The sequence below is a fragment of the Nerophis ophidion genome, linkage group LG09 (assembly GCF_033978795.1).
Source record: "Nerophis ophidion isolate RoL-2023_Sa linkage group LG09, RoL_Noph_v1.0, whole genome shotgun sequence".
NCBI lineage: Eukaryota > Metazoa > Chordata > Actinopteri > Syngnathiformes > Syngnathidae > Nerophis > Nerophis ophidion.
In genome coordinates, this window is record NC_084619.1 from 12,591,807 (window position 1) to 12,605,627 (window position 13,821).

A 13,821-nucleotide genomic window follows, 5' to 3' on the forward strand; every position below is an offset into this window, starting at 1 on the left:
TATATTCTAAAAAAGTGCAGATTGGATTTTAACCTATTTAAAACATGGCATCAAAATTCTAAAATTAATCTTAATCAGGAAAAAATTACTAACGATGTTCCATGAATTGTTTTTTTAATTTTTTCAAAAAGATTCGAATTAGCTAGTTTTTCTCTTCTTTTTCTCGGGTGAATTTTGAATTTTAAAGTGTCGAAATTGAAGATAAACTATGTTTCAAAATAACATTTTCATTTTTTTCCTGTTTTCTCCTCTTTAAAAACGCTCAATTAAGTGTTTTCTTCATCATTTATTTTCTACAAAAAACCTTCCGTAAAAGAAAAAAAAATGTACGACGGACTGACAGACAGAAAGGCCCATTTTTATATATATATATATATATATATATATATATATATATATATATATATATATATATATATATTTATTAAAGGTAAACTGAGCAAATTGGCTCGTTCTGGCAATTTATTTAAGTGTGTATCAAACTGTTATTCTTTCGCATTAATCATTACCCTAGAAGTAGCTCTTGGTTTCAGAAAGGTTGGTGACCCCTGGTTTACAACGACGTCCAGTCCTGAGATCTCTCCCCCATAGGTTGTCTCAATCCACGGGAAGAGTGGCCGCTAATGACTTGTTTTGTCAGTTGGTACCTATTGTGATGCATAAATCATAGTCATCATTGTCACCGATGTCCCACTGGGTGTGAGTTTTCCTTGCCCTTATGTGGGCCTAGCGAGGATGTCGTAGTAGTTTGTGCAGCCCTTTGAGACACTAGTGATTTAGGGCTATATAAGTAAACATTGATTGATTGATTGATACTTACAGCATGTATATTTGTTGTGGTGTTTGGATGTATTTTAAGGGCTTTTTAGGCAGAATAAAGCAACTTCCCTAAGTGTCCATTGTAAGCGGACTGTTCATCGCATTAATTTAAGAAATTAGAATGCATAAAAAAATGAAAAACATGTGTTCTTGTCTTACATAAGGATTGTAAATGATAGACAACATTCCCCCCAAAAACGTGCAGTTCCCCTTTTAACTTAACCCCGCCAAAGCCTTTTATTCTACTGAATTTCCACAAACAAAAAAAAAATATATATCCAATTTATAACATTCAATAAATTACGTTTAAATCTGAAAATTACGATGCCTTGGATTTGAGGACTGAAACTCTTTACTGTACCTCGCCAGTGTCACATCTGTGATCATGTTTTGGTTTAAGTCAGGGGTCACCAACCTTTTTGAAACCAAGAGCTTCTTCTTGAGTACTGATTAATACAAGGGCTACCAGTTTGATACACACTTAAATAAATTGCCAGAAGTTTACCTTTAATAAATAAATCTATATATATAAAAAAAATGGGTATTTTTGTCTGTCATTCCGTCGTACATTTTTTTTCCTTTTACAGGAGGTTTTTTGTAGAGAATAACTGATGAAAAAAACACCTAATTTAACGGTTTAAAAGAGCAGAAAACACGAAAAAAAAATAATAATTTTGAAACATAGTTTATCTTCAATTTCGACTCTTTAAAATTCAAAATTCAACTGAGAAAAATGCAGAGAAAAACTAGCTAATTCGAGTCTTTCTGAAAAAATTTAAAAAAGAATTTATGGAACATCATTCGTAATTTTTCTTGTTTAAGATTAATTTCAGAATTTTGATGACATGTTTTAAATAGGTTAAAATCCAATCTGCACTTTGTTAGAATATATAACACATTGGACGAAGCTATTTTTCTACCAAAGACAAATCATTATTTCTTTTTGATTTTCCAGAACAAAAATTTTAAAAGAAATTCAAAAGACTTTGAAATAAGATTTAAATATGATTCTACAGATTTTCTATTTTTGCCAGAATAATTTTTTGGGGAATTTTAATCATAATAAGTTTGAAGAAATATTTCACAAATATTCTTCATCGAAAAAACAGAAGCTAAAATTAAATATTGAATTAAAATGTATTTATTATCTTTTAGAACAACAAAAAATACTTTAACATTGATTTAAATTGTCAGGAAAGAAGAGGAAGGAATTTAAAAGGTAAAACGGAATATGTGTTTAAAAATCCTAAAATCATTTTTAAGGTTGTATTTTTTCTCTAAAATTTTCTTTCTGAAAGTTATAAGAAGCAAAGTAAAAAAATAAATGCATTTATTTCAACTAGTGAAGACCAAGTTTTTAAAATATTTTCTTGAATTTTCAAATTCTATTTGAGTTTTGTCTCTCTTAGAAATGTAGAGCAAAGCGAGACCAGCTTGCAAGTAAATAAATAAAACAAAAAAAAAATAGAGGCATGTCACTGGTAAGTGCTGCTATTTGAGATATTTTTAGAACAGGCCAGTGGGCTACTCATCTGGTCCTTACGGGCTACCTGGTGCCCGCGGGCACCGCGTTGGTGACCCCTGGTTTAAGTCATGTTCTGTTTGACCTTTGGACTCTTTAAGTTCCTTTTTTTTTTACTCTCTTGTTTTGTTTCCATGGTTACCCATTAGTTTCACCTGTTGCTCATTTGGACACAAGCACCTGTGTAATCATGTCACTGTTATTTAAGCCTGTCTTTTTCTGTTGTCCGGCCTGGCGTCATTTTGTTCTTTTCATGCTCTGTCCATGCTATTATTTTCATGCCAACGACCATGCTGCTATTGTCAAGCCACAGTAAGTGTTTTTTGTTTTATGTCCAAAGTTTAGTCTCAGTGTTAGTTTTGGTTTCCTTCGTCAAGTTGTGCTTTCGCCTTGTGCGCCTTTTTGTTTGTACCTTTTTTTTAGTTAACATTAAATTATGTTTTTACCTGAACGCCATGTTTTGAGTAGTCTGTCTGCCTTCCTGGGAGAACGACCCCTCAGCAAGTTGCGACCCCCCCCCCATCCTGACAGCCAGTCATCCATTATGTGCTATTGTGTCCCAACTGCTGTAATCATTGTGTGCTTTGCCCCATGGTAATTATTTCATATTCATGAAAAAATAACTTTGATTATCTGAATATTTAATTAAAAAAACATTTTTTTTGTTACTTAATCGATTCAATTGCTGGAATTATCCAAGAAAAAATACGACTTTGTCTGCAGATACTACTTTATGTGTTGATGGAGCGTTGACGATTGTCGCATTTTATCAACACACAACACCCCATGACGGCAATGTGAACAGTTGATATTTTTAATTCAGCAGATTTATTAAAACATTTTAAAATAAAAATGTCCCACGTACATAAATATTCACATCCTTTGCTCAATACTTAGTTGACGCACCTTTGGCAGCAATTACAGCCTCAAGGCATTTTTTTATCTTCTTTGGCGTGAATGTCAGGCATCATGATTGGAGGAAACCAGGTCAATACCATCCCTGTCATGAAGAATGTTGCTGGCAGCATCATGGTGCGGGGATGTTGTTCAGCAGCAGGAAATGTGAGATTAATCAGGATAGAGCACAGGTGTCAAACTCAAGGCCCGGGGGCCAGATATGGCCCGCCACATCATTTTGAACGGCCCGTTGAAGCTTGGAAATAATATGCATCAATGAAGTATCTTTATTTTCTATTTTGACAGAAAAAAAGACATGTACTGCAAGCAGTGATATATCTTTTAAAAATGTATCCATCTAATAATGCAACAGATATTATATTATCAATCAAACATTTTTGGGGGTAAAAACGGACATAAATATCTACTTAGCCTTAGGATTTCAAAGCAAGCTGTCCATCAAATTGTACACTGTAAACATGACGATTTATTTTTCTTAAAAACTCTTCAGAATCCTACCGTCAGAAAAAAACTGTGCTACCATTTTTACATTTACAGTAATACACTGTGACAACAACAACCATATTTTTAATGCAAAAAAACTAAAAAAATGGCACCTCAGTCACCAGAATTTTACCATAAAATAGTGTGACCATTTCACTGGAAGTTTTTTAAAGTAAAATTCTGCCATTTATATGACCGCAAAATCTGCAGATTTTTTTTTTCTTACAGTGAAGGTAAAATATACATTTACTAATCAAATGCATAGGTAATCGTGTGCATGCGGCTAAACTCTATACATCAGGGGTCACCAACGCGGTGCCCGCGGGCACCAGGTAGCCCGTAAGGACCAGATGAGTAGCCCGCTGGCCTGTTCTAAAAATAGCTCAAATAGCAGCACTTACCAGTGAGCTGCCTCCATTTTTTGAATTGTATTTATTTACTAGCAAGCTGGCCCCGCTTTGCTCGACATTTTTAATTGTAAGAGGGACAAAACTCAAATAGAATTTGAAAATCCAAGATAATATTTTAAAGACTTGGTCTTCACTTGTTTAAATAAATTAATTATTTTTTTTACATTGCTTCTTATAACTTTCAGAAAGACAATTTTAGAGAAAAAATACAACCTTAAAAATGATTTTAGGATTTTTAAACACATTTACCTTTTTACCTTTTTAAATTCCTTCCTCTTCTCTCCTGACAATTTAAATCAATGTTCAAGTAAATTATTTTTTTTATTGTAAGGAATAATAAATACATTTTAATTTAATTCTTAATTTTAGCTGCTGTTTTTTCGACGAAGAATATTTGTGAAATATTTATTCAAACTTATTACGATTAAAATAAAAAAAAAATATTCTGGCAAATCTAGAAAATCTTTAAAATCAAATCTAAATCTTATTTCAAAGTATTTTGAATTTATTTTAAAATTGTCAGACTGGGTCTCGTCAGTGCGCACCTGTGATCACCAAGAGTGATGGACAGGTTTAAATTATATCTGCAAACAGGTGCTCAGAGAGGTACCGCCTTCCACCGGAAGGCAATGGTCTAAACAGGTATGCGAGAAAAAAAAAACGAATGAGTGATCATGTAATGACAGCAGAGCCACAGAATACAACAGCTTTGTAGTGCATCATTCTTACTAAATGACCATGTAGTCCAGGGGTCGGCAACCCAAAACGTTGAAGGCGCCATATTGGACCAAAAATAAGAAAAAAAAAACTGTCTGGAGCTGCAAAAAATGAAAAGCCATATATTTTGATTGATTGATTGATACTTTTATTAGTAGATTGCACAGTACAGTACATATTCCGTACAATTGACCACTAAATGGTAACACCCGAATAAGTTTTCCAACTTGTTTAAGTCGGGGTCCACGTTAATCAATTCATGGTATATAAGTCTTATAATGAAGGCAACACATGATATAAGTGTCTATATTAGCCTACTATCAAAATTACTATGTGTCGTAGGCTTAAGCCAGTGGTTCTCGTCCTTTTTTCAGTTATGTACCCCCTGTGAACATTTTTTTTAATTCAAGTACCCCCTAATCAGAGCAAAGCCTTTTTGGTTGAAAAAAAGAGATAAAGAAGTAAAATACAGCACTATGTCATCAGTTTCTGATTTAGTAAATTAAATAACAGAGCAAAATTTTGCTCATTTGTAGTGGTCTTTCTTGAACTATTTGGAAAAAAAGATATAAAAATAACTAAAATCTTGTTGAAAAATGACAAGTGATTCAATTATAAATAAAGATTTCTACACATAGAAGTAATCATCAACTTAAAGTGCCCTCTTTGGGGATTGTAATAGAGATCCATCTGGATTCATGAACTTAATTCTAAACATCCATCCATCCATTTTCTACCGCTTATTCCCTTTTGGGGTCGCGGGGGGCGCTGGCGCCTATCTCAGCTACAATCGGGCGGAAGGCGGGGTACACCCTGGACAAGTCGCCACCTCATCGCAGGGCCCTAATTCTAAACATTTCTTCACAAAAAAAAAGACGTTTAACATCAATATTTATGGAACATGTCCACAAAAAATCTAGCTGTCAACACCGAATATTGCATTGTTGTATTTCTTTTCACAGTTTATGACCTTATATTCATATTTTGTCGAAGTATTATTCAATAAATATATTCATAAGGATTTTTGAATTATTTTTAGAATATTTTTTTAAAATCTCACGTACCCCTTGGCATACCTTCAAGTACCCCCAGGGGTACACGTACCCCCATTTGAGAACCACTGCTTTAAGCAAATCTTCGTTGACAGAAATGTGGAAATGTAATATTTATTCTACAAATGTTTATAACATTAGAAACCATTAGTAAATCAGAGGCTACTAAGAAGGTGAGATAATGGCTTATAATGGCCAAAGGTATAGATGTGTGTGTCCAAGTTAAAGGAAACGGCAGGCTGTCTTCTTTTAATAGATTTATTACAATCTATGGCAAGCGAGGTAATGTTTGCTGTGGTCTGGAACAACATAGTACACAAACAACTATCAGAAATGCAGTCAATATTGCATACATGAGACATGAGACATGCAAAAGTAATATATATATAAAGACGATAAAAGTAAAGGAAATTAAATGAGCTCAAATATACCTACAAATGAAGCCTAATCATGCAATATCTACATACAGCTAGCCTAAATAGCATGTTAGCATTGATTTGGTTGTGGTCATGATTAGCACAAGTCAATGACAATCAACAATCAACAAAGCGCACCTTTGTTTAGTCACGCACAGCATAAAACTTTTGGTGGACAAAATGAGACAGAGAAGGAGTGGAATATTTTACATGTAAACAAACTGTTGCGTTACAGTGCACACCAAGGATCGGGAACCTTTTTGGCTGAGAGAGCCAAGAATCCAAATATTTTAAAATGTATTTCCGTAAGAGCCTTATAATATTTTTTTCAACACTAAACACAACTAAACGTGTGCATTTTAAGTAAGACCGACATTTCTAGAATATAATAGCTCTCTTATTATTTGTACTAACATTGTTACTCTGAAGCTGATTGTGGAGGGGGCGTGGCCTGCGGGGCTGCAGCGAAGCAGGGTGTTACCAGGACCAGCCTCGAAACCAGCGACAGGTGCGTAAAAGGCCCACCTGGGCCTTGTTATCTAATCACCTGTCGCTCTGTTATAAGCAGCAGCCAGGAGGAGAGACGGGGGTTGGGGCTGGAGCCAGAGTGTGAAGGAGAACAAAAGAGAAAATTCAATTGCTGGAAAGCAACAGAGAGACTTATTGAAAAATAACAAATATTGCAACCCTGAAACAGGCTCTCATGTCAGTGCTTGGTGGTCTGAAGAACCCGTAGGAGGGCAAACCCTAAACTAATCAATAATAAATAAATCCCTTTTTACCCTTAATGCAACTTCTTGAACAAGTGCGGTAGAAAAAAGATGGATGGATTCAAATGCATTAGCATTTTTTATATTTTGCACGTTATTTTTAACACTTTGATTACAAGTGGAATTATTCATGACTTATTGTGTTAAGCAGTGCCAGCTCAGATTTATCCGAGAGCCAGATGCAGCGATCAAAAGAGCCACATCTGGCTCACGAGTCATAGGTTCCCTACCCCTGGTGCACACAATGGTGAGTTCAAGAACCGCCGAAATTAGTAGGACAAAACGAAGTTCACCAAATACTCTCATCAGTGAAGCATTCTTTGATTGATTGATTGATTGATTGATACTTTTATTAGTAGATTGCACAGTACAGTACATATTCCATACAATTGACCACTAAATGGTAACACCCGAATAAGTTTTTCAACTTGTTTAAGTCGGGGTCCACGTTAATCAATTCATGGCATACACACAAACATATTAATCGGTGGGCTTTCTAACAATTGGAAAAGGTTTGTGGCATGTTTTTCCTCAAGCAAAAAACATGCTAAAACAAAAAAATATTTTCCATTTTCAATCCTTTTTTAAAAAATACTCCAGGGAGCCGCTAGGGTGGCACTAAAGAGCCGCATGAGTGTTGCTGACCCCCGTTGTAGTAAAAAAAAAAAGCTATTTGTCTCATTTCTCTTCGTCTTGCACTTTGATACTTTTATTAGTAGATTGCACAGTTTAGTACATATTCCGTACAATTGACCAGTAAATGGTAACACCTGAATAAGTTTTTCAACTTGTTTAAGTCGGGGTCCACGTTAATCAATTCATGGTACAAATATATACTATCAACATAATACAGTCATCACACAAGTTAATCATCATAGTATGTACATTGAATTATTTACATTATTTACAATCCGGGGGGTGGGATGAGGAGCTTTGGTTGATATCAGAACTTCAGTCATCAACAATTGCATCAACAGAGAAATGTGGACATTGAAACAGTGTAGGTCTTATTTAGTAGGATATGTACAGCCAGCAGAGAACATAGTGAGTTCACATAGCATAAGAACAAGTATATACGTTAGAAGTACATTTGATTATTTACATTAGGTTAATTATAATCCGGGTCGATGGGATGTGAATGGAGGAGGGTATTAGTAAAGTGTTGAAGTTGCCTGGAGGTGTTGTTTTAGAGCGGTTTTGAAGGAATATAGAGATGCTCTTACTTTTATACCTGTTGGGAGTGTATTCCACATTGATGTGGCATAGAAAGAGAATGAGTTAAGACCTTTGTTAGATCGAAATCTGGGTTTAACGTGGTTTGTGGAGCTCCCCCTGGTGTTGTGGTTATGGTGGTCATTTACGTTAAGGAAGTAGTTTGACATGTACTTCGGTATCAAGGAGGTGTAGCGGATTTTATAGACTAGGCTCAGTGCAAGTTGTTTTACTCTGTCCTCCACTCTGAGCCAGCCCACTTTGGAGAAGTGGGTTGGATTGAGGTGTGATCTGGGGTGGAGGTCTAAAAGTAACCGGATTAACTTATTCTGGGATGTTTGGAGTCTAGGTTTGAGGGTTTTGGAGGTGCTGGGGTACCAGGAGGTGCAAGCATAGTCGAAGAAGGGTTGAATGAGAGTTCCTGCTAGAATCCTCCAGGTGCTTTTGTTGACCAGAGAGGAGATTCTGTAGAGGAATCTCGTTCTTTGGTTGACCTTTTTGATCACCTTGGTTGCCATTTTATCACAGGAAAGATTAGCCTCTAGAATGGAACCTAGGTAGGTGACCTCATCCTTCCTGGTGATAACAATGTCACCCACTTTTATAGTGAAGTCACTGACCTTCTTAAGTTTGATATGGGACCCAAATAGGATGGATTCCGTTTTACCCAAGTGTATGGATAGCTTGTTGTCAGCGAGCCAGGTGCAAATATTGAGGAGTTCAGCACTGAGGATTTGTTCCACCTGTGACTTGTCCTTGCCGGATACCAGCAGGGCCGAGTCATCCGCATACAGGAGCAATTCACAGTGGCATCTTGATGGCATGTCATTCACGTATATTAGGAACAGTAAAGGTCCTAGTATACTGCCTTGGGGGACTCCACAGCTTACTGAGAGGGGAGGGGACATGGTGCCGTTCACCTCTACCACCTGTTTCCTCCCCTCCAAGTAAGATTGCATCCAGCTTGATGAGGTTTCGTCGAATCCGATTGCTCGGAGCTTATCCAACAGTATAGCGTGGTTAACGGTGTCAAAACTTCTAATTGTTATTAAAGTTTAGGAAAACTGACTTGTTTTGAACTGTATAATGAGATCATTTTTCAGATTATAAATAAAGTAGCAATTATCACTTGCTTCCAATTAGCACCCCTATTTTCCTTGTGTTTAAGTGATTAAAATGGCATGGTATTTATGGAATGCCACTGTGTTTTATTATTAAACCATATTTGTAGTATCAATAATACAAACAACGGTATTATTTTAAAATGTGCATTTAAGTGTAAAAGTTGAAATAACCTCATTATGACCAGCAGACTTGAGAGGTGAGAATATGAAGGATGAGTATCCTTAATGATCAATCCTTGATCATTTCAACTCTCCCTGGAGAAAACAGCTGGTGCTCTGCAGTACCCCACCTGCACATTCACAATCATTAATCGTCCGATGTCTTTCAGTTTGTTTTGCAGTGTGGAAAAACCGCCACATGCGCACGGTGACCAACTATTTCATAGTGAACCTCTCCTTTGCGGATGTCTTGGTGACCATCATCTGCCTGCCTGCAAGCCTAGTGGTGGACATCACAGAGACCTGGTTCTTTGGACAGACGCTTTGCAAAGTTGTGCCCTACCTGCAGGTAAGAAACCGACCAGCTGTAGGCAATACAATATTTAAGCCGAGGTCAACGCACTACACACATGAACACAAAAGGTTAAAGTTAAATTACCAATGATTGCCACACACAAACAAGGTGTGGCGAAATTATTCTCTGCATTTGACCCATCACCCTTGATCACCCCCTGGGAGGTGAGGGGAGCAGTGGCCGCGCCCGGGAATCATTTTTGGTGATTTAACTCCCAATTCCAACCCTTGATTCTGAGTGCCAAGCAAGGAGGTAATGGGTGCCATGTTTCTAGACTGACTTGGCCGGGGTTTGAACTCACGACCTACCGATCTCAGGGCAGACACTCTTGTAAAGCAAACCCTGCACCACAGGGAGTGATGACATACTGTCAGTAGGGCTGGGTATCGGTGTCGATACCGCATCGAAACTGTTTCCGTCAAATGATACCTGCCATCCGTTCTTTTTGTACCCAGATCAAGAAAAAAATACTGTTTCTATGGTTTTACTCGCAGCCAAACACTGCAAGCGTTGATTGGTCCACCACCGCAACAACAATATTTTGTATGGCTGTAAAGCGGGGTCGAAACAGTGCAGAAATGGCTGGTCATTATTCCGAGATGCCGGCAACAAAAGGGTCAAAGGTATGATTGTACAAGGTGACACAAAAAAAACGTTCATCAATAAAAATCAAATAACTTCCAATGTTTGATTTAGATTGACACAAATATTGAGCTACATTAGGTTAAGTCTATGTAGCAGACATCTCTAAAGTTTCAAGCCTGTACCACAAAAACTCTTAGTTTAACTGGCGCTCCAAAAATGTGCTCTAAATGAGCTCCCCGTTGCTGCAAACACTTTTGGATCCGGCGGACAAAGTTCTCGATGACCCTACAACATTCTTCCCTTGGGATCGCTTTTATTGCTGCTGTGATTGCTGCCTTCAGATCAGGGATAGTCTGGGGGTTGTTGCCATACACCCTGCCCTTAAAGTATCCCCCACAAAGTCTGGGGTGTTCAAGTCTGGTGAATGCGGCGACCACTCCGGGTCACACCTGCGGCTGATCAGTCGATCAGGGAAACGATGCTGTAGCCATGCCAATGATTTGTGTGAGGTGTGAGGGGTGGCACCATCCTGCTGGAACCACTGGAGGTCCCTGACGACCCCTCGTCGTCGACCAAGTACTGTCCAGAATTTGCCGAGCACCTGAACATATCGCTCGTTGTTGTCCTCGAACCAGAATGGTCCAATGATGCCATGTTTGGAGATGGCGACCCATGCAGTGCTTTTGACGGAGTGTAATGGCCTTTGCAGACCGTACTCAGGGGGTGTGCTACCCCAGAAGATGTTGTTCTTAGAGTTCACATGACTTGACAGTAGAAAATGTGCCTCATCCGAAAACCAGACTTTGTAAAAGAAGTCTGGCGCAGCGTCAATCTTATCGCAAAACCACTGGCACATGATCACTCGTTTCCTCATGTCGGCAGGTGTAAGGTTTTTGTTTAATCTGTAAGGATAGATGTCGAGATCTGCGATCAAAATTCTCCGCACAGACTCCCGGTTCATTCCAAGCTCCTGACTTCGTCTTCGCTCAGACTTCCGTGGGCCGCGAACAACATAGTCTGACTGCATCAACGTTCTGTGGTGCCCTTGATGATTGCGGTCGTCCAGAGTGTGATTGTCTGTTAGTATCTTTACGATTGAGGTTATTAACAGTCCCATGGGTTCGGAACTTGTTGACCCATCTGTAGATCATTGTGTGAGCAGGAAATTCACGACATCCAAACCGTTCTTTGAATTGCAATTGAGCCGCGTGGATAGAATTCAGCCGAAAATAGATAGACCTCAACTATAAATGTCTTTTGTTCAGTAGTCCATGGCATCTCGAAGTTGAAATTTTCAAAACTTTTAGACCTTTAATACTTCTTGGTAAATCTGAAAAATAAAAACAATTGATTAACTATTTAAAAAAATATTCCAGTTTAGGTGATGAACGCTTTATGTACTACACGCCTGTGGCGCCGGGTACAAATAATTGCATAAAATGGGGCAAGATTATTTCGGGGAAGACGGGGAATACTAGCAATATGATTAAACACCTCATCAAGCACGGAGCAAACTTAAGGGTGGAGAACTGGACTGTGTTTAAAAAGCCGGCTTCTACAACACCAGCATCATCGCCGCCATCTCAACAGGACACTGCTCAACCGTCGATAACTTCAGGTAATATATAAACCGTTACTATATTAACAGTACTCATCCTTTGTGTGTTAAAACATGTATTGTCAAGTAAATCGTTTTGGGCAAGTCATACGCATGTGAGCTAACACTAGCTTAGCTTGCTCACTAATTTTACTTAATTAGAAAGTTAGCGCATCTGTTCAGTCACGTCCGTCAATGTTTTGTTCAGTGGTTAGGTTACCGGTTTTAGCTTCTGGAGCAGCTTAATTACTTATGTGCTTTGTTAAGATCCAACTACGACTACCACCATGCATTATTGAACGTGGACCCCGACTTAAACAAGTTGAAAAACTTATTAGTGTGTTACCATTTTGTGGTCAAATGTACGGAATATGTACTGTACTGTGCCATCTACTAAACAGTTTCAATCAATAAATCAAAACCATTGCACCGGCTGGCGTTGCCAGAGACTCTAGCAACAGCCTCACACCATTCATTTTAGCTGCAAGATTGCAGATGACAAGGGAGAGGAAGGAGGGATGCCACAGGAAAGTGACAGAATTTATTGTGAAGGGGCTTCAGCCATTTTCAACTGTCGAGTCACCTTGGTTTAGGTAAGCCAGCCAGCATTGATTGTAACTCACTCGCTTATGCTCAGCAAATGAAAGTTTCAGCACCCGATGCTTTGAGATGAAACATTTAAGATGCTCTGTGTCCCGTGTTCATGTAAAAATTTTAAACCGGGAGGAGTGGTGATTTTCACATGATTAATATCGAATGAAGTACTCAGTTGGTATCGGTATCTTTCTAGGGGTATTGGTACTGGTATCAAATATTTTTAAAAGATATCCAGCCCTAATTGTCAGTGTGAAAGACATGGCAGAGAAAATCCTACTGATATTGTCCATGTTTGTCATCTCAAAGGGATAACTTTCTGACTGAGTCCACAGTATCAATCAATCAATCAATCAATGTTTACTTATATAGCCCTAAATCACTAGTGTCTCAAAGGGCTGCACAAACCACTACGACATCCTCGGTAGGCCCACATAAGGGCAAGGAAAACTCACACCCAGTGGGACATCGGTGACAATAATGACTATGAGAACCTTGGAGAGGAGGAAAGCAATGGGTGTGGAGCGGGTCTAAAATGATACTGTGAAAGTTCAATCCATAATGGATCCAACACAGTCGCGAGAGTCCAGTCCAAAGCGGATCCAACACAGCAGCGAGAGTCCCGTTCACAGCGGAGCCAGCAGGAAACCATCCCAAGCGGAGGCGGATCAGCAGCGCAGAGATGTCCCCAGCCGATACACAGGCAAGCAGTACATGGCCACCGGATCGGACCGGACCCCCTCCAGAAGGGAGAGTGGGACATAGAAGGAAAAGAAAAGAAACGGCAGATCAACTGGTCTAAAAATGGAGTCTATTTAAAGGCTAGAGTATACAAATGAGTTTTAAGGTGAGACTTAAATGCTTCTACTGAGGTGGCATCTCGAACTGTTACCGGGAGGGCATTTCAGAGTACTGGAGCCCGAAATGAAAAAGCTCTATAGCCCGCACACTTTTTTTGGGCTTTGGGAATCACTTATAAGCCGGAGTCCTTTGAACGCAGATTTCTTGCCGGGACGGTAGAACATTTGAGCACTGAAAGAGCAATTTGGGAAAGTATCCATCTAATCAAAAAACACTTAATTACCGGT

The 13,821-nt window shown here is 38.5% G+C and overlaps 1 protein-coding gene across 1 annotated transcript in view; it reads left to right on the top strand.

Moving 5' to 3' along the window:
• Nucleotides 1-13,821, top strand: part of hcrtr2 (hypocretin (orexin) receptor 2) — an 86,343-nt gene that overhangs the window by 26,994 nt on the left and 45,528 nt on the right. The window contains exon 2 of the mRNA XM_061910336.1: nt 9,773-9,951. Within this exon, the coding sequence (XP_061766320.1) occupies nt 9,773-9,951 (179 nt within the window). The remainder of the gene's footprint in view (nt 1-9,772; nt 9,952-13,821) is intronic.